This window comes from Dipteris shenzhenensis, chromosome 21 (assembly GCF_047967505.1).
Source record: "Dipteris shenzhenensis isolate YYH24624 ecotype China chromosome 21, Dip_SZ_1.0, whole genome shotgun sequence".
In the NCBI taxonomy this organism is placed as follows: Eukaryota; Viridiplantae; Streptophyta; class Polypodiopsida; order Gleicheniales; family Dipteridaceae; genus Dipteris; species Dipteris shenzhenensis.
The window spans coordinates 6,548,604-6,570,895 of NC_141616.1; the positions used below are offsets into that span (position 1 = coordinate 6,548,604).

The following is a 22,292-nucleotide window of genomic DNA, read 5'->3' on the forward strand; positions in this document are numbered from 1 at the left end:
GCACACTCGAAGGGTCTTGAATGGAATGTGGTACCACAAAACCACATTCCCAATCACGCTTGCATACGCCATGACTGGCCACAAATCACAAGGCGCAACACTACAAGGGAAGGCAATAATCATGATACGACAGTCGTTTGCTCTAGGACTAATGTATGTCATGCTCTCTCGAGTGACTACTTGTCAGAATCTTCGGATCTTGCATGGCATAAAATCGATTGACTTTTTAGCGATGCCATACATCACACCACCTGAATACATGAGCAGTTTCTTTTAAAAGACAATAATATCCACTCTTACATTTCCACTAGCAATTTGCTAAGAATAAAATAAAAAAATAACTTATATGACATTCCTTGTTTTCACAGATCAAGCAGCCCCCCCCAAAAAAAGGTGACGTCAAAGTTAGGGCTAGCGCAAAAGAGGTAAAGCGATATGCTTTAAAAATTCCACTTTGCTACAACAAACTAAACATGCCTCGACGATATTCAACAAATTTAACCTTCACTACTTTGCAGCTCTTCCAACAATCTAAAAGAAAGGCAGTACAAAAGATAGATGAACAGGAACGTGCCTCCAAGACACAAAAAAAAGAAACAAAGATATTCTTCAACGACAAACAAATGTGAAGAGCTAACATAGCAGGGATACTGCTGGCAGAATACATCTACGGATTCAATTCTCACGAAGAACATCATCCACTAATGACAAGAGTGACCCGGATCTTGCTAGATAAACCAAGAGGGTCAAACAACCTCGCAGATGGGCTAATTAAGCACATTATACAGAAACTCTCACATGGAAATGAATCAGCCAACGAAGAGATGACTCGTTCCATGGCGTAGACGCTCCTTGATAAATATGCCAAAGGAATATCAACTTATTGCATGATAATGCTATACTTTGCATTCAACGTCACATCGAAGAGCTCTCCCAATTGGACAAGCAAGAGGTGGATACCATACTTGAGCAATTCAAAGACGTATACGATATAGAGGCAGGTCAGTGGCCAAAAACTATTGAGAAAGTGGCATACAAGGTAGACCCCAAGTTCACTGAAGAAAGGCGGAAACAATCTTTCCAGCACCAACAAAGATCAAAACAGAAGGTAAAGTAGAGTTTACATAATTGTCTATAAAATTGCTTTCATAACAACATGAGATTAAACTAACACTTCTCTCCATTGTATCCACAAACCTTGCAGAGATGTACCAAAGTGGCAAAAACGAAAACGACACTTCGGTAATGAATTTTATCTACTGCATCACTTGTCTTGACAACGGAAAGAAATACATTGGACAAACTACAAACGCCGTAAAACGACTACAACAGCACAAGACTAACCCGCCGACTAAAATAATCGATGATGTATGCAGGTACGCACCATTTGAAAGCCACTTCAAGATGGACATAATAGCGTCGACTGCAAGCAAAAAGGAGGCAAATATCTTGGAGCGCTTGCAAATTCTACGCCTATGAACAACATCAACCTCTAGAGGATACAATAACATAAAAGGAAACCCAGCATGCCTGAGGAAGTATTACTACTTAAAGCGGAGGAAACTTATTTGAATGCATTTTTGGGAAAGCTTGAATCGAACCTACATTTTTGTTACACCGTTACACATCTTTTACAAATACATTGACTAGATATCAGCAATTTCGGCTACTTTTCAATAACTCTATTTTTTAAATGACCTACATTGATCTTCCATAATTCATTGCTATATAGTACATTATTTTTGGAGAAATCTTTCGTTCTTTGGTCTATTGTGGAATCGGACTATCGTACAAACAAACAATCTTTATCTTAACTTTCTTTCAAGCTTACTGTAATTAAATTATAACTGAATTCACAAAAAAAAGTTAATACTCAATGTCTACCTACGGCGGATCTAGTTTTTTTTGGGTTCTTTAACACACCCACTCGCCGTGGTCCTATGAGGGGCACCCGCCCTAGATAGGTGGGCACGGGGGAACAGCTCTAGTAATACACTCACACACATGCTAGGACATCGCAAGATTTGAATATGAGACCACTAGGCCAAAGCTGTGGAGGTGGAACTCGCTAAGTTAACAAAGCTAGTGCTGTGGGACGACCTCTAAGAACTCGTACATCTTACCCACCTACATTTTGTTGAGGTAGGCCATATGTACTCAAACATGGGCAACAAAAGTTTGAACTTTGAAGCTTGTGTGAATTAGGGTTCCGGAGCTTGGGCATCATCCCCTCCATTTGTCGATTAGGTTTTGCAGAGCTTCACAATGGATTACCCCCTCGAAGAAAGCAAGAAGCGTAAGCTTGAAGACGACAGTAATGGCTCTGGCTTCCCCTTGTCTCACGATGAGCTCAGAAAGCTTTTGGAGCCTCTTAACAAAGATCAGCTCATCTCGCTCCTCATTGATGCGTAAGTTCTCGTTTTATGACTTTTGTTCCTCCTGCCTTTTGCGCTTCCGGAAGCTCAGCTGCTGCTAGCAGTCCAGACGGCTTTTGCCTGGTTTTTGGCCTTTACAGTTTTTTGAAGTCGCTGACTCGGCCTTTGGTGTAGGATTCCGTTCTGAAGTTGTGCGACACATGCGTGTGTGTGAGAATGCGGAGGCTTCACATGTGCTTGACGTGTGCATTCATTTAGTGTTTTACTCTTGGAACGCTCTGGCCTGGAGGCCGACGGGAAGTTTCCAGTCGTAGTTGGCAGTGTTGTCAGTTTATTGATTGTGCCGATTGATTTCTCGTATTTTGTTTCTTTTCCTTTCCATCTGTTGATTATGCATAGTGCTAATTTTCATGTCTACCGATCAGGTATTCCCTTTAGTTTGAGATCTGTAACACCTATTTCTAGAGCAATATATGTTTGCCTAGAGTTTTGGCATTTCTTATATGGTTTTACGTTTCTACATGCTGCTTGAATTTGGGGAGGGAATTAGGATAAGCTGTTTATATCTCTTATCCTCTCCTGTTGAGGTTTGCATCTCAATAGACTAGGTGAAGATCTATTGGCCTCCTTCGAATGAGTTTCATACCGTAAAATTTATAACTGGTCTACAATATATTATGCGTGACAGGCTGACGGTGGCATTAGTTGATGGTGGCCAATGGATTCCTGCTTCTTATTCTGAAGCAGACTTGCGTGTGTTTTATAGTCATGATTGGATTGACTGTGAATGCTTGTGTGTGGGGATCGTGCAGAGGGTCTCAATACCCTACGGTTGCAGAGGAAATTAGGGATGTTGCAAGCAAGGATCCTGCTCATCGGAAGCTGTTTGTGCGTGGGCTGGCTTGGGAGACTTCTTCACAGGCTCTGCGTGATGTGAGTGCTTGGATGGTTGGTTTGTTGTTTGAGCTGAGTTTGTCATGCTACCCTCACATCTTAGCCTGCGTTGTCTAGTTAGTTTATTTATAGCTGAGGATGCTGTCACAAGGATGCAGTCGTTATGGTGCTTTGGGCTTGAATGAAATGAATTGTCCGTTTCTGGCCTGGTATCACGAAGGGTAAAGTCTTGTTATGTGTGTTTGCAAGTTGTTTATCTGAGGTATTGAAAATTGTAATGCAACTCAATTTCCAGGCCTTTGCTCAATATGGTGAAATAGAAGAGGGAGCTGTAATTGTTGATAAGGCAACTGGGAAATCTAGAGGGTTTGGTTTCATTACTTTCAAGCACATGGATTCGGCTCAGAGAGCTTTGAAAGAGCCAAGCAAGAGCATTGATGTAAGTAAACCCTATCATTTTTGTTGGAAATTTTCTTAGAACAGCCTGAAATTGTCTCTTGATGAGAGAAGTTCTGTAGCACGTTTATTAATTTATTTTGGCAGTGTTAACCATTTGAAATTTCCTCCATTTTTACAACGACAAGGTTAAAGTAAGTTATATGAGATTGGACTTCTCCCTGAAGACTATTTGAGTAATATAGAAAGACTTGAGAATAGTTTCCAAGCAAAGAATAGGTACCATGAGGGTGGTTTTAACCTACGTGCATGAGACATGCAGCCACCTTTGGTGTGCGTCATACTAACAATTGATTGTGTTATCGTTGTCATTACAGTCCTTTTTTGGAGGGTGTAGGGTGTACTGTACATGCCAGTTTTGAGTTGGTAGATTAGAGTGACACATGGTGAAACAGGGTTGCTACTAACTAAAGCTATTTTTCAGCCTGTTTAGCTCAAATGACAGCTCTAGGCTAGCCTAGTCACCTTTAGAACAGTTATGAATAGCTTGGATTAGAAAATAGGCTAGATCCATTACTTAGTAACAGAAATACACTTGCTGGAATGTACATTGCAGAAAGTACAATGCTGAAGTGAACATAGAAGTACCTTTTAGAACTGCGAAAGAGAGGATGAGAGAGTAAGTCAGAGGCTGGACTTACAATGGGTCTGTGAGGGGCTGCAAAAGGACAGAAAATGGTTAATTCCATCTTAGAATTCAGCTTGAGCTGAGAAGCCCTGGTAGAATTCCATTTTGGCATTATTACAGTATGGAAATCAAGTTTAGTACAAATGGGGGGGGGGGGCATGCCTCTTATAAGAACTAGGGCAGGCCAAATTATAACTTTATTTATGGGATGGTAAGCCCACACTGCCATGTGGTATCAATCTCGACCCTCAAGTACAAAGTACAAGGCTAATAAAAAGGCCACCACTTTTATTACAGTCCTGCTCACCCAAAAAGAATTTCTCCTCAAATTCTGAAGAGTCACTGTAACAGAAGTGGAACACAGTGAAAAGAGTAAATGGGAAGGGATCATAACCGTGTATCAACATTGCTGGTCAAACACCCCCCAAATTCTGTGTCACCTGAGTAGATACGGCTCCACTATAAATGAGGGCTGCCAAGAGGATTCATTCTTCCGGAAGGCTCCTCCACTTGATGTAGTATTCCACGTATGACTTGTTCTGATGATGTGGTCTCTAAATCCAATGATCCTCTCAGGTATGTACTGAATATGGCCTTCCTCATCCATGGGATGCAGCTTCTCCATGACCTGATCTGTGGTCCCCTTCAAAAGGGATACATGGAATACATTATGAATCCTGAAGCCTTTCTTTAGCATGTCAGTGAGAGGAGCAGTAATCTTGGCAAAGTGCCTAATGAATCTCCTATAAAAGGAGGAAGGCCAGCAAAATCCCTCAACTGAGTAACATTTGCTGGTTGTGCCCATTCCACAATGTATTTCACTTTGTTGGGATCCACCCTAATTCCATTGCTGCCCACCATGTATCCCAACTACTCTACCTTATTTGCCATGAAGGTACACTTACTTGGCTTGGCAAAGTGTTAGTGAGCTCTTAATACCTCCAAAATTTGCTTCACATGTGAGACATGGTCCTCCTTTACTCTTGCTGTAGATCAGAATATCATCAAAGAATACCAAAGCAAACTTGTAGAGGTAAGGCTGCAAAATTTTGTTAACGAGGGCCTGGAAAGTGGTGAGGCCAAATGCCATCATCCTAAATGGATACAATCCCCTTTCAGTTCTGAAGGCCGTCTTCGGTTCATCCTTCTCTTTCTACCGAATTCGATGATACCCAGATCTGAGGTCTATCTTAATGAAGAACTTAGCTCCCTTCAATTCATCTAGGAGATCATCAACCCTAGGTATAGGATATCTGTTCTTTATGGTCATTTTGTTGAGGTCCCCATAATCAATGCACATCCTGTAAGAACCATCCTTTTTATTCACCAAAAGGACAAGTGAGGCAAAGGGGGACTGGCTGTGAGTAAAAAATCTCTATCCAATAGCTCCTTCACTTGCGTAGCCATCTTGCAACAGGACTGCTCCTTGCTGATAGTAAACACACCCAAATTCGGTAGAATATGCAGGAAGGTAGAATAGAGCAGTACCTTATGTTTTAGGAAAAGGGTAGGGGTAGAAGGTCATGGGCTGGACCTGCAACAGAGACTTGTGAGGGGCTGCACAAGGACAGGAGGAAATCGATCCTTTTTAGAATTCAGCTGAGTATTGAACTCTTGCTGTAAGTTCTATTTCAGTAATGAAGTACAAGTCATGAATTGTCTTGCCAAGTACAACTAGAGCCCTTATATAGGTATGGCCCAGGGTAGTACAAAGCAGTATTGCTTATGGGATTACCTCCTAGGATGCCACGTGGCAACTTATGGTATCCCCTAAAAAAGAAGAAAACACTTACAAGCCAATAAAGGCCTTTCTACTAACTTTTAGCCTAAGTAAAAAGTAACCCTCTGTTACAATCCTCCCTCCTCAAATAGAAATTTGTCCTCAAATTTGAAAAGGCTGTAACCTGGACATACAATGCTCCTTGTAAACCTGAACAGCTCCATTCTGGTCATATCAACTGACAATGAAGTTTCTCAGTCAAATAACTCCCTGTAGGCATGCTGATCTGTAAATGGATCATATTATATTCCCAAGAAATCAAGCAATTGGGTGGAAGAGCTATGCTGTCCAATATAACAGATCTGATCATATAATCCAGTGAAAGACATGCTGATCTGAGAAAGGATAGTGAATGCTGGCTGCAGCATGTCCATATGTGCTATATAGCAAGACTTTGTATAAATGGATGCTCAAGTACGTGTGGGTGTGTGGATTTGTATGTGTGAGAGCATATTTTTATACTATGGTCTACACCCACTGTTGGGCGCTGATGACGTCAGTGGGGATGTCATAGTAGCTAGTCCCTGCTATGCATGATGGAGTTTATGGTTTTCAACCTTGTGAGTGACTATCATGAGATTGAAACTGCACTATGTTGTGTTTTTAAAAGATGAGTTTGGGAATGTTCCTGGATTTATCTAGGTATATGCTTTTGCCGTATTAGCAGACATGCAAATTTCACCTTGTGAAGTTTTCGTCCAAGTTGCGGCCTGCTGGTATTGTGATAATTCTTTCTATCTTAAAAGGTGCGTTGCCCTATCAGCTAGATTTAGATTTAGATGCTCGTTGGGGAGAGACTAAAATGAAAATGTTTAGACTTCACAAGCAGTTGTAGCTTGAATGAAGAGATTTTGGACTACCTTTTGATTAGCCTTCTCCTTTAGTGCTAGCCTTCATCATGGCTGAGTCTGCCCTTCACCTCCGGAGTGCCGACAGAAACTCAGTACGAAGACTTTGTATAAATGGATGCTCAAGTATGTGTGGGTGTGTGGATTTGTATGTGTGAGAGCATATTTTTATACTATGGTCTACACCCACTGTTGGGCGCTGATGACGTTAGTGGGGATGTCATAGTAGCTAGTCCCTGCTATGCATGATGGAGTTTATGGTTTTCAACCTTGTGAGTGACTATCATGAGATTGAAACTGCACTATGTTGTGTTTTTAGAGGATGAGTTTGGGAATGTTCCTGGATTCATCTAGGTATATGCTATATAGCAAGAGAAAATCAAATCTGCTCATAAAGAGTCAATTTTGGCCATAGAATTCAGCTAAGCAATTGAGGGTATTGCTCCACAATTGTAGATGGCTGCCAAGAAGACTCCTCATCAGGTAGACCTCTCCATTTGATAAGATATTCCATGTAGGACTTGTTCCTCAACACATGATCTCTAAATCCAAGGATCTTCTCAGGTATATACTCAATTTGGCCCTCTTCATCCATGGGAGGTAGCTCTTCCATAACTTGCTCCTTAGGTCCCAAATACTTCTTGAGCAGCGATACATGGAATACTTTGTGTATTCTAGAGGATGGTGGAAGCTCCAACTCATAAGCCACTTCCCCAACTTTCCTCAAAACCTTGTAAGGTCCATAATACCTATGAGCAAGTTTAACATTGGTATTACCTTCCAAGGAGGCATGCGTAGACTTATGTAATCTGAGAAATACATAATCCCCTTCTTCAAAATGAAGCTCTCTCCTATGCTCATCAGCATAATCCTTCATCCTTGCTTGGGCCCTTACCATATTATCTTTACATTGCTGTAATAGAGCAGTCATGTGAGCCAAATCATCCTTGGCTTGCTGGCTTGTCAATGCTTGATCAATAATGGTTGATGGGACATGAGCTTTACAGCCAAACATGGCTTCAAAAGGGCTCATACCTATTGAAGTATGCTTGGTGGTATTATAACAAAATTCAGCTAGATGCAACCATTGATCCCACGATGCTTGGGTATCAAAGCAAAAATGTCTTAGATACTCTTCCAATCAGCGGTTAACCCTCTCTGTTTGCCCATCAGTTTGAGGGTGATCTGCTGTACTTGGGGTAAGAAGTGTTCCCATAGAACTGAAAAGCTCTTGCCAAAAATGCCCCATGAACTTAGCATCACGATCACTCATAATTTTTTGAGGGAGTCCATGTAATTTAAACACATTCTCCATGAATTGCTTAGCCACCTTGGAAGCTGTAAATTGGGTCTTAGTAGGAATGAAGTGGGCAGCTTTGGTAAGTCTATCAACAACCACAAAGATACTGTTCCAACCCTTAGAGGTCACTAGTAGGCCTGTAATAAAGTCCATGCTGATATGTGTCCAGACTCCATTTACCTTGAGGTATAGGTAGAGGTTGTAGTAGACCAGCTGGCCTCAAATTCAACTCCCTGTTTTATTGACAGGGCTTACAGCTTTGAACATAAGCAAGAACATCCTTCCAAAGTCCCTTCCAGTAAAAACTCTGTTTTACCTTATCATATGTCTTGTTGAGGCCTATATGCCCAGCCATAGGAGATGAGTGAAATTCCTGTAAGATTAGCAGCTTATAGGAGGAATTTTCAGTAAGAAATATTCTATCATTATACCACAAGAGCCCATTGTGCAACTTGAAATTGAGATATTGCTGACAGTCAGGATCTTGCAAGTCTTGGAACATAGCAGTTGCTTGAGGATCATTGAGATACTCTTCTTGAATGCCATGGATCCAATCTTTATAAACCTCAGTAATAGATGATAAAGTACAAGCCCATATCCTGGAAAGAGAATCTGCCACAATATTTTCTTTGCCCATCTTGTAATCTATGTCAAAGTCATAGTTTTGCACAATGGATAGCCATCTCCTTTGCTTGGGTGATAGAGAAGACTGAGATAGAAAATATCTGAGAGTCTTATGATTAGTCTTGACCTTGAAATGGCTGCCATAAATGTAGTGGTGCCACTTTTTGATTGCATGAAGTATTGCCAACATCTCTTGGTCATAAATGTGGAAACTTGACTCCTTGTCATCCAATTTCCGACTTTCAAAGGCAATAACTCCATGACTCTACTTTAGGACAGCTCCAATGCCCCTTCCACTAGCATCAGCCTCAATTATAAAAGGTTGAGAGAAATCACGACATACCAAGATAGGCGCTGAAGTTAATGCCTCCTTTAATGCTTCAAAGCTCTTATTGGCACTGTCAGACCATTGGAAAGCATTCTTTTTTAGGAGATCAGTGAGAGGAGCTGCCAATTTGGCAAAATGCCTTATAAACCTTCTATAAAATGATGCTAGACCAAGGAACCCTCTCAGCTGGGTGAAATTCTGAGGTATAGGCCAATCCTTTACACACTTCACCTTGCTGGGATCCACCTTAATGCCAGTACTGCTGACAATATGGCCCAAATATTCCACTTCTTAAGCCATGAAAGTGTATTTACTTGATTTGGCATACAACTGGTGTGTCCTCAATACTTCCAATACTTGCTGGACGTGCAATAAATGCTCTTCTTTTGATTTGCTGTAGATCAATATATCATCAAAGAATACCAACACAAATTTATAGAGGAAAGGCTGCAATACCTTGTTCATTAGGGCCTGGAAAGTTGCAGGTGCATTGGTTAGACCAAATGCCATCACTTTGAATTGATAAAGCCCACGTTCTGTCCTGAAGGCAGTTTTATGTTCATCTCCCTCCTTCATCCTTATTTGATGATAGCATGACCTTAAGTCAATCTTTGTGAAGTACTTTGCCCCTCTAAGCTCATCCAGTAGATCATCAATTCTAGGGATAGGAAACCTATTCTTAACTGTCATTTTGTTCAAATCCCTGTAATCAATACACATTCTAAATGAGCCATCCTTCTTCTTGACCAATAACATAGGAGAGGCAAAGGGTGACTGACTGTGTGCAATAAATTCCTTGTCAAGGAGTTCCTTTATTTGCCTTGCCACCTCTTCCCTTTCAGCTCTACAAAGTCTATATGGAGCTTTGTTGATTGGCTTAGATCGTGGCTCCAACATAATTGCATGATCCAGATCTCTCATGGGAGGGAGATGGTTAGGAAGATCAGCAAATACATCAGAGTATTGCTGTAATAGGGACTGCATGTCTTTATCCTCCACTAACAACCCATTACCTTCTTAAGACTTGGTCGCATAGACTCCACAAACACTTTTGAGGTCTCTGGTCATTCTTCTTGCAGATATTAAGGACAATTTAGGAGATTGGTGACCCATCAAAGTGATGTGCTTACCTTCATAGGATGATCATCATCATCATCTGAACCTGAGTCTCCATCAATTTGGGGATCCACAGGTCTCTTCCCATCATAAATTTGGCTTCTCTTGAACTGGTCCAACCTTTTATTAAAAGTGGCAGACATGTTCTGCATCCTTTGGTCAATCCTCTGATTATTGGTCTTAATCTCATTAGTTAGCTCCTTGAATATCTGTAGCATTGGGTCCATACAATTCTTTATGACCTGCTCTTGGTTAAGGGATGTTTGTACTTGAGGAGTTGCTGCCAAATCCCCTTGAACATTGCCAACATGAGGATCATTGGGTTCAGAAACTACAGTCTGATCATCAATTGCTTCCTTCTTTGAGATGGGATCAAGGATACCCATTGTCTGCTTACTAGCTTGACCTGTAGACCTCTTTACAGGCATCTTTAATGACTCAAATCAAGAGTAAATGCACTGTGGGTGCCTGCTTGTTTGCATCAGTAGGACCATCTTTGACTAAGGATATGGCCAATAAGGTCCTCTCCCTTAGATTGTAATTTGATTCATATAACTCAGCCAACTGCATGGCTTACTTTGAGTTGCCACATCTGAGGCAATACTAGGATGTGGTCCATGGACGAATAGAGCAAGTTTCCAAAACTGGCTAATTTCAAATCATACCATTTGCCAATATATTGATCTCTGGCTAGAGGAGAAATAAAAGTTTGAAACATCTCTCTTTTGAATCCCTCCTAGGTATCAATCACCACACCATCCTGGTGCAAATGCTTTCAAATCTTATTTAGGATATAGTAAAAAATATATATACCAAGTTGCGGCTTGCTGGTATTGCGATAATTCTTTCTATCTTAAATGGTGCGTTGCCCTATCAACTAGATTTAGATGCTTGTTTGGGAGAGACTAAAATGAATGAAGAGATTTGGACTACTTTTTGTTGTAGTTGTAGCTTGAATGAAGAGATTTGGACTACTTTTTGATTAGCCTTCTCCTTTAGTGCTAGCCTTCGTCATGGCTGAGTTTGCCCTTCATCTCCGGAGTGCCGACAGAAACTCGGTACAAAGACTTTGTATAAATGGGTGTGGGTGTGTGGATTTGTATGTGTGAGAGCATATTTTTATACTATGGTCTACACCCACTGTTGGGTGTTGATGACTGTTGGGGTAAAGGCACTATGGCCACCCAAGTACAGTTAGTACACTTAAGTACAGTTAGTACTTTTATTTGTTAAGTACACTAAGTACGGTGTACTTAGTGTTGTAACCTTATCCTTTCATATAAAAAGGTTGACTGTGTGCTAGGGGAGGTACACACACATACTTCTTATCCCCACACTCTTGTGTCCATCCTGCTCGTGTGTTGGTGTGCTCTCTCTTTCTCACTCTCTCCCTCACCACAAGTGGTATCAGAGCCTGCCTACCTTTCTTCCATTCGTCCAGCAATAGCGCCAGCAGCAGCCTGATCTACTGCACTTCGATGTTAGCAGCAGCATCGATTTGCTGCTTTCAGCAGGGTCGGCAGCATTCAGCGCTGCCAGCGCCATCAGCCATCGAGGCCAGCCGTCGCCAGTAGCAATGCTACCAGCGACGCCAGCAACATCGCTACCGGCGACGCCAGCATAGGTGACGCCAACAGAGGCGACGCCAGCAGCGACGCCAACAACGACGCCAACAGCGGCGTCGCCAGCAGCAGCGCCACATAAGCGACGCCTTCAAGGCCCAGCGTTGCCCATACATGCGACGCCTTCAACGGGTCGCCAAGTTGTGGCATAGGTGACGCCACCAGCGGTCCGACAAGTCGCCACATAGGCGACTCCTCCAACGCACATCCAAGCCAGCCCGCCAAGCCTACGAGCTCTCGCCAGAATTTCTTCAACTGCTCCGACAGTGTTATAGGTACAGGTGCATCCTTCGAGCTCATCGTGAGCATTACTGGTACTGGGGGAAACAGATAACTGTCTATGCCTAGTGTGTGAGGAAATCCTCAACATTGAATTGCAGAATCAAGGGGCTTTTGTAGCCAGTGCCAAGTATTGGCTTGTATACGCACGCATTGCGTTTATCCTCCTATTTGGAGTTGATTCTTGCAGGATTCGTATGCATTTGTTGATCCACGGGACAGTAGAAGCTGCATTGAGTACTACATTGTAGACTTGAGCACTGAATGTGCCAGTCAAATTGGGGGTTTTGCAATTGGATGCATATCAGTGCTGGGGGAAGCAATTTAAATGCCTTACAGTGGTCAGTGAAGCAGTAAATGCACTCAAAATTCTGAGAATTTTGCCTCCAGTCAAGGGGCTTTTGCTTAAATCCTACTCTAAACTGTGTTATACAGTTTTAGTGGTATCTTGAAGCTTGAAGTTAACAGGTTTGAACAGTCAAACAGTCATTTACTGATTCTGTACTTTCTGGTACAGTCAGGTACTGTTCTGTGTCAACTGTGGGGCTGATTACAGTCATTGTACAGAAGTACAGAGTGCAAAATACACTGCTGTTTTTCACTGTAATTGCAGGGCAGATGCTGCTTTAATATCAGAGTATTGCTGATTGTACAACAGTGCATTTAATGATGCAAACACAGTTGCTGTTCGGATACTGCAGCAAGCAGTAAACAGTTATAATTTTCTGTTTAATTGGGAGAAATATTTGCAGGTGCAGTTCCTGTTGTTCCAGGAATTAAACTTTTTGAGCACAGTTCAAGTGCCTGTGTGCACTTGGTTTGCAGGGAGTCAGGCACCCAAGTGTGGGTTATATTTCTTGCTGATTGTAATGGCTTCATCCTCGGAATCTTCTCTTCTCAATATTAAAAAGTTGCAGGGTGCTGCTAACTACCCGATGTGGAAAAAGGTGGTCCTGAATGTGCTAATTCTCAGGCAGTTTCATGCTCCTATTATACACAAAGGTGTGAAGCCCACTGGCACATCTGATGATGCTTGGGCACTAGCTGATCTGTCAGCAAAGTCCATAATTGAATTGTCACTCCATGAGAGTGTTGTTTGGAATGTGGATGGTGAAAAAACAGTCTGGGGTGTGTGGAAAAAGCTACAGGACACATATGAGCAGCAAAGTGTAGCCACAAAGATATATTGGTTGCGCAAGTTCTTCAATCTGAAGATGAAGGAAGGGACCTCCATGGATGCACATCTCAATGAGTTTAATTCAATTGTCACTCAACTTGCAAATCAAAAGTATGTGGTGGATGAGGAAACCAAGGGTATGGCACTCTTGATCTCTCTTCTTGAAAGTTGGGATACATTCACCACAGCTGTAACAAATGCTCTTCATGCTAAAGTATGTAATCATGCTGATATTCATGCCACCGAGCTGCCGAATATTTCTATGTGGCATAGCCGGATGGGACATATGAGCATTAGTGGAATGGAGCAATTGGCTCGCCTTGGCTACTTACCGTCTCTTAAATTTTCTGATTTAAAGTTTTGTGAGCACTGCATATATGGTAGACAGTTACAGTGTCCTCATAAAAGGAGATTAGGACATAAAGATGCTCAACTTGAGCTTGTGCATACAGACGTGTGTGAGATGCCTAGTCCTTCACTTGGAGGTGCACGGTACTTTGTCACATTTATAGATGATTCCACAAGGAAGGTGTGGGTGTATCCTCTTCGATTGAAGAGTGATGTCTTTTCAGTGTTCCAGAAATGGCTTGCTATGGTTGAGAACCAAATAGGCAGAACACTGAAGGCTTTGCGGTCAGATAACGATGGGGAGTATATGTCTAATGCATTCAATGCATTTTGTGATGCTAGAGGTATTAAAAGAGAACTCACTGCTCCTTACAGTCTAGCGCAAAATGGCACTGCAGAGCATATGAATAGAACCATACAGGAAAAGTCCCGCTCTATGATGTCACATGCTGCTTTACCTCATGGATTTTGGGCTGAGGCTGTAAAAACAGCAGTACACCTCATCAATAGGTCACCAAATAAAAGACTAGATGGCAGAGTGCCAGAGGAGCTTTGGATAGGAAAACCTCCTTCCTATAAGCACTTGAGGGTCTTTGGCTGCACTGCGTATGTGCATATATGCAGAGAAGATCGCAGCAAGCTTGATCCTAAGTCTCTTAAATGCATTTTTCTTGGATATGGTGACAGTGGTGAGATGGGTTACCGCCTATGGGATCCTGTGAATAAAAAGCTAATTCGCAGCAATGATGTCTTATTTGATGAGTCATGTATGTTTAAGGCAGTAGATAAGCCTTCTGATGCTACAGAGGTTGACGTTGATGACTCGGGACATCCTGTACAATTCAGGCAGGCTGCAAATCAGCCACAACAGCAGCGTAATCAGCCAATACATGATGCTGCAGCAGGTCCAAATGGACAGCCCGCAGTGGCGGAAGATGTACTACGGGACATGCCACCTTTAGAAGACCTCCCAGGCATAATTCTGCAGCCTGATTTACTGGAACAGCCACCTGTTTTAGGTGAGCAGCAAGTTGGACAGCAAGACCAATGGGTCCGAAGGTCCACTCGACAAATGAAACCGCCAGACAGATTTGTTCCAGGAGCAGATTTTATTATGCTTACAGACTGTGGAGAACCTTCCTGTTACAAGGAAGCCGTACAAATGCATGATAAAAGGCTATGGGAACTAGCCATGAAGTCTGAAATGGACAGTCTCCATAAAATGTATAGGGTAGATTATGGCAAGATACTCATCTTTCATATGCCAGTCTCCAAGTATAGAGTAGATTCATCTTTGAAATGTATAGGGTAGATTAGGAAAATTCAACTTTCCTCCTATGTAGTAATCATAGTCTCTCCTGTGTCCTAAGAATCCTAAACTCACATGTGCATTGGCACTTGTGCCATTATCCTACTTCCAATAAAATCAGTGGAATGCCAATCTACATGTTCAATTTGTGCAAATTGCCATGAGTGGAGAATGGCAGTGATGCCAATCTCATAAAGTCACACTTGGAGCTAAGCCAAGGTATAAAGCCAGGTTGGCTGCCAAGGGCTTTAAGCAGGAGTATGGCATCGATTTTGATGAGATCTTTTCTCCAGTGGTTAAGATGACCACACTCAGGATTGTACTTGCTTTGGTTGCATGTGAGAATTTGGAATTATGCCAAATGGATGTGAAAACCGCCTTTCTTCACGGTGATCTTCATGAGGAGATCTACATGCAGCAGCCAGAAGGATTTGCAGTCAAGGGGAATGAGTCACTTGTATGCAAGCTTAAGAAGAGCCTTTACGGGCTGAAACAGGCACCAAGGGAATGGTATAAGAAATTTGATACCTTCATGAAGTCCCAAGGTTTCAGGAGAAGTGATGACGATCATTGCTTATATACCAAAAGGGCTGCAAATGGCAGCTTAATCATTCTCATTTTATATGTGGATGACATGCTTATTGCTGGTAAAGCTCGTGAGGAGCTTGATGACCTTAAGAAAAGATTGCATGAGGCCTTTGATATGAAGGACCTTGGTGATGCAAATCACATACTGGGAATGCGGATACGGAGAGACAGGGGACAGCGTTTGTTGTATTTGTCTCAGACCGAATATATTGGCAAAGTATTGCACATGTTTCATATGGAGGGGGGGAAGACCCTTAGTTCTCCATTGCCTCCATATGTGAAACTCAGTGCAATGGACAGCCCACACTCAGATGATGATAGGGCTGAAATGGCCAAGATTCCGTATGCTTCAGCTTGTGGCAGTCTCATGTATGCCATGGTTGCTACTAGACCTGATATTACGTTTGCAGTGGGAGTGGTTAGCAGATATATGGCAAATCCAGGCAAGAAGCATTGGAATGCAGTGAAAGGTATCATGAGATACCTAAAGGGCACACAGGAGTTGTGCATATGCTTTGGCAAGCGAGATGCAAAGGTTTATGGTTATGTGGATTCAGATTTTGCTGGTCATCCAGATAACCGGAAGTCTACTACCGGTTATGTTTATACATTCACTGGAGGTGCAGTGTCATGGATGTCAAGGATGCAGCAGTGCATAGCCTTGTCTACCACGGAAGCTGAATATATGGCAGCCACAGAGGCATGCAAGGAGGCCTTATGGTTATCTCGGCTAGTGGGAGACTTGGGCATTACAGGTGATATTCCATTGTTGCATTGTGACAGTCAGAGTGCTATTCAGTTGGCACACAATCCTATCTTTCATGCAAAGACAAAGCACATTGATGTGAAGTATCACTTCATCAGGGAGGTAATAGATGATAAGCTGATTCAGCTTGTCAAGATTCACACAGATGATAATCCAGCAGATTTGTTGACAAAAGGCTTGCCTGCAGAGCGGTTTGCACATTGCCGACAGTTGATGGGTATAGGTTGAGCGTCATTTATTTTTACTTGAGGGCATATTGCCTTTAAGTGGGAGGTTGTTGGGGTAAAGGCACTATGGCCACCCAAGTACAGTTAGTACACGTAAGTACAGTTAGTACTTATATTTGTTAAGTACACTAAGTACGGTGTACTTAGTGTTGTAACCTTATCCTTTCATATAAAAAGGTTGACTGTGTGCTAGGGAAGGTACACACACATACTTCTTATCCCCACACTCTTGTGTCCATCCTGCTTGTGTGTCGGTGTGCTCTCTCTTTCTCTCTCTCCCCCTCACAACAGATGACGTCAGTGGGGATGTCATAGTAGCTTGTCCCTGCTATGCGTGATGGAGTTTATGGTTTTCAATCTTATGAGTGACTATCGTGAGATTGAAACTGCACTATGTTGTGTTTTTAGAGGATGAGTTTGGGAATGTTCCTGGATTCATCTAGGTGTATATAGTAAAAAATAGTCTTCTGATTTACTGATCCATTCTTCCAATTCACTGGGTGAACCTGTCTCCCTTGGAAAGGGTAATCTTATCATTAACCTCACTGCCCTACAGTAATCCTCCTTTGGTTTTTGAGGGTCTCACAATTTGCACATATTGCTGGAATCTGAGAACTGACCTGAGGTCAGCAGGGAGGCTCTTGTATTCATTAAATCTCTGGTATAAAGCTTTAGTTTCAGGGCTTGGAATTTTCTGAGCTGTCCCTTGTGGAAGGTCCTTTCTTTGGATGCAGCCTCATCATACCTATGGTGAGCGCTTCTCCATAAACCCTTCAGCCTTGGTCACATGCTCAAATTCATCATCAGAATTAGGACTTGTTTCAAGGGTAGCCTCCATAGGTCTCTTTCCCTCCTGATTTGGCTCCTTTTGAGTTGGTCAAACCCTCTATTCATTGTTGAAGATAAATTCTGCAATCTCTGGTCCAGCCTTTGGTTGTTCATCCTGATTTCATTAGTCAAGTCTTTGAATATCTGCAGCATAGGGGCCATACAGCTTTCTATAACCTGCCCCTGACTGTGAGGCATTTGCACACGAGGGGAGGCTTCTGAGATCCCTTGTGTATTATCATGAGCATCATCGAAATGAGCTCCTTCACCCTGATCATCATCAATGTGGCCAATGTCAAGAATGGCCATTCCTCCTGACCTTACAGCATCACCCATAGCTTCAGTATCGGTGTTAGTATCAGGGTCACCCACGGGATGCTTCCTGCGTTGACTTCCAGTCCTCTTGTTAGGCATTTTAATATCCCGAACCACTGAAAATGTACTGAGACACCTCCCGCCCCCGCTGTCCCCCTCTCCACCTCTGTAGCAAGTTCCTCAGCCTCCCTTCCCTCTCCTGCTTCGACACCCCTGCCAGCAAGTAAGGGTAAGACGACGTCCCCTTTTGCTCCCTCACCGCAGCATCAGGTCCATTCAGGGAGGGAGCCAGAGGGATGGGGCTCATCCTCTAGGTCAGTTGTCCCCTACCTCTAGCCTCGGCGCTTACTGCGGGACTTATGAAGGTTGGGACCATGGAATTACTTGGAGATCCCAGACTCCTATCCTTTACCTTTGGAGTTAATGCTTATGATTCTGCAGCCACGGAAGGGGGTTTGATCAACGCAGTGGGCTCTCAGACACACCCCGTTTAGAGTTTCCAGTTTGCCTCCACAGGGTTGGAGAAGTGGACCCCGGAGGTGTTTGATGCTATTATGGGAGACCATATTTCACGCATGATGGATGAGTGGATGGGAGCATGGGGACTTGATCTTTGGTATGCCCATGGTACGGAGGTGAATTTTCAGCTGAGCTTCACGCGAGAGGAGCTGATGTGTGGTTTGGTGGTAGGAGTTATTAGATTGCCGCTTGAGGCAACAATGGATCATGTATACTACTGGCCCTTCTAGAAGTGTGCGGAGCGATTCGAGGTGGAAGTCTCCTTCATGATGAAGTGGGCACGGAAGATCGGCATTGAGCGGATCCACCCTAGTACGTTGTCGCACAGACACAGACTATTCGCCTTCAAAACCCCCGACAAAGTCACATAAGGCAGTCTTTCTGGAACGGGCACCCACTCACAGGAGAGCCTTGTTCTTTGCACCCCCGTCCTCATGAGTTGGACCATAGTGAGTTGGAACGTGCACAGGTTCCACGATCGTGCTCGGAGTCAACCGCAGTACTTGATACTCCGGTAGGAGTTGCAGAGGGCAATGGTAGGGCGGACAGTGGACATCCTTTTGATCCATGAGCATATGTTCTCAGCAGCAAACATTAGACCGCGTCACCACCTCCTCCCAAGGAGAGGTCCGGAGGAGTGGTCCCCTGCAGTAGGACGGACCGGAGGGGTCTGTATCTCAGTTTCACATACTTTGGCTCCAGAGGTCTACGATCAGGGCGAGCTAATCCCAAGACGGGTAGTTTGGATGGGATGGGAGTCAGAACTGGAGAGTCCAGGATTGGGATCTTGAACGTGTATGCCCTAGCGTGCAGACAGCATTGTCCGGTCTTTTGGAGGAGGTTGACAGAGTGTCTTTCGGATGTAGACTCTTGGATTGTTGGAGGGGACTTCAACAACCTGGAGTTTGGGGAAGACAAGCAAGGCGGTGCCTCCTCTGAGATGCGAGCAACACAGCGTAGCACTTGGGAGCAGTTCATTTTCATGATCAGTGGCAGGACCCGTCGTGAGAGCCAGATTTCAACAGGATACTTGGAAGCCTCCTCTTCTCTTTTGGACAGAGGAGACATGATGGACTGCTTGAGAGACTAGACCGTTTCTACGTTGGGGATTCGGCACTGCACAGAGACGGCTCTATCAAAATTTTGGCAGGTATCACGATGTCAGACCGCTTTCCCGTAGTATTTCATTGTCGTGGACGATGTCAGTAAGATGGGACTGTAACCACAAGCTCAAGACCTTGGCGAGGATCTTGTAAGCGGTATCAAATAGAGTGATCGGAATCCACTGCCGGATGTCTGACCTATCTCCCTCTTTCAGGATAAAACAAATCCACCTCCTGCTCAAGGACTGAGGTAGGGAGCCCGTGTTGAAAATCTCCTAGCATGCTAGTGGGAAAGGGGTGGAGATAATCTCCCAGAAGTTTCGGAAGAAGGCCGGAGTCAAGCCATCCTCGCCAGGACACTTTTGGGATGGGAGAGCCTTGAGGGCTTCCCAAAGCTCCTCATCTGTGAAGGCTCCTCTAGCCTGCTGCATAAATTTTGCAAGGCTTCTACCAAAACGTGATCCCAAACTACCTTTGGGGCCACAATACCAATTGGAGTTATCCTCTCCATCTGAAAGAGCTGGCTGTAAAAACCTGTGGTCAGGTCTAATATCTCCTGCAGGTCAGTGTGCATGATGCTCTGCAGATCCCGGAGACGGTGCAACTGTGTGCCTGTTGATCGGGGCCCAGTGGTTTGGAAGAATTGCTTCGTCATCATGTTCCCTTGCTGTATCCACTGGGCCCAGAAAGAGTGATAGGAGAACTCAGCCATGTCCTGAAGCTCAAGGTGAGCGCTCTCGAACCTATCGCTAAGCCACTGAGAACCTGGGTTTCGCTCCCTGAGCTGCTTTATGGAGGCGAGGTCCCTCCTCAAAGCCCGCTCACGCTTCTGAAGCATCCTCCACCGCCTAAGCACGTGAGCCTGTAACTCCTCACTGCTTCTGTGGATCGCATCGGCCACCCACGAAGCCCAACCCTCACCCGGTGTCATCTCTAATTGCTCCCTAATCCCTGCCATGATCTGCTGGATCTCCTCGTCCTTCAAGAGGTCCTGTGGACCCCCTTCTGGAAGGGAACCTCGACAGGAATGATCTAACATAGACATGGTTTGTCTAGGAGTGCAGCATCTTGGACAACATCTTTACTTTTTGGGAGGCAGTGGATTGGTTTAGGGAGGAGTCACAGCCATTGTCTGTCCTTCTCTTGGATTTTGAGAAGGTCTATGATAGGGTGGAGTGGTCTTTTTTAGAGGGTACTATGCGGAGATTGGGTTTCTCAGACAGATGGGCTAGAGGAGTTTTAGCGCTTTATGCAGGGAGGAGCTCTAGCCATATGCCTATTGGAGGACACACGGACGAGGCCTTTCCTCTCTCGCGCTCGGTCCGCTAGGGCTGCCCACTCGCTCCCTTTCTCTTCTTGTTCGTGGCGGAGGCTTTGGGCTACTACTTGAGATAACAGGTGGCGAGCCTCACAGGGTTGAGGCTCTGAATCCGACAGGAGGAGGAACTGCTTAACTTTGAGTTTGCAGATGACACGGCCTTGTATGTTGAGGGCACCACCACGAGTTTGGAGAGAGTCAGGGGAGCCTTGGCTATCTACTGCGAGGCCTCGGGTAGGGGGATCAACTGGACAAAGTCTATAGGTTTGCTCACGGGTAATGAGGAGACACAGGAGATCCGTGAGTGGGGGAGTGACTCTGGCTTCAGATGGATACCGCGGGGCCAGACAGCAAGATATCTTGGTTGCCAGGTTGGTATTGATATTACAGCAGAGCCGCAGATTGCCCCGGTCCTTGAGTGTGTTTGGTGCAAGCTTCTCTACTAGAGCTCAGTCAAGCTCTTCCATTAGGGCGTGCCTTAGTGGCAAACCAGGTACTTCTCGCCACGGCCTGGTATATCGCCTCCTGCCGGTGCTTTCACAGAGGATGCATTGGGTAGCTCTGACGGTTGGTTTGAAACTTCCTTTAGGCAAGATCGGATGGCACGCGGAATACTAGAGCTCAGGTCGCTTGGGAGACGATGATCATGCCACAGGCACTAGGAGGCTTGGGTGTCATTGATCCGGAGATGCAGAGTAGAGCCCTTCTGGGCAAGTTGGTTGTTCGCGGCCTCACCCTAGGTGCAGAGCCTTGGAAGCTCCTCTTACAGAGAGGGCTTCTCAGGAAGACCCCACGCAACGGAGGACAGTGGCAGCCTTCACACAGGTGGATCTTCTTAGAGGCCTCCCTTACAAGGAAGGGTTCCCCCTTGATGCAGAGCCTTCACAAGGTTTGGCAGAGACTAGCAGGGGGTCTCATTCGTGCTCCGCCCAGATGCAGAGAGGAGTTTGAGCGTCAGTCCCTTATGTGGCACCCAGAGATCCGAGATCAAGAGGGGCGTATGCTTGGACAACGGACGTACCTTGGTTGGGCACAATGGGACATGGTTCGGTTGGGTCTTTTGGCAGATGGAGCAGATTACCCATGGAGGGAGAGGCGAGGCTTGGTGCCGTAGTGTGCATTTGCGAGGGGCAGGGTAACGGATGAGAGAGATCGACCTAGCTATTCCTGAGTTCTAGTGGGAGGGACTTCGCACTTGGAGGGACATTATTTGGTTGGGGCAGTTTTCTCGAAGTGGTGTTCCTTTGAGGATGATGTTGCAGCGAGGCAGCACGCACCCCAGCTTCTACCGTGTAGGACTTGGAGACCTACTTCATCCGCTCACTGAGAGGGACCCTGAGATGGATGGGAGCCTTGATGGGATTCACTGACAGATGATCAGAGTGGTGGGATGTTTGGGGAAGGAGTGGCACATTGTATTTTAGAGCAGGATGCCCCCAGATGGCGCCTTTGGCTGTGGGAGGGCAGACCCTCGAGAGAGGTCCAGTGGGATGTGGAAGAGTGGTTTTGGCCCTCTAGGGGTGGCCTTGCCGAGCAGACAGATG

At 44.5% G+C, this 22,292-nt stretch overlaps 1 protein-coding gene across 1 annotated transcript in view; it reads left to right on the top strand.

Annotated features, from left to right (window-relative positions):
- Positions 1 to 2,022: 2,022 nt before the first annotated feature.
- Positions 2,023 to 22,292, top strand: part of LOC147888423 (UBP1-associated protein 2C-like) — a 36,177-nt gene continuing 15,907 nt past the window's right edge. Inside the window, exons 1-4 of the mRNA XM_087392550.1 lie at positions 2,023 to 2,142; positions 2,248 to 2,408; positions 3,188 to 3,308; positions 3,565 to 3,708. Coding sequence (XP_087248676.1) covers positions 2,266 to 2,408; positions 3,188 to 3,308; positions 3,565 to 3,708 — 408 coding nt within the window. The 5' untranslated portion in view covers positions 2,023 to 2,142; positions 2,248 to 2,265. The remainder of the gene's footprint in view (positions 2,143 to 2,247; positions 2,409 to 3,187; positions 3,309 to 3,564; positions 3,709 to 22,292) is intronic.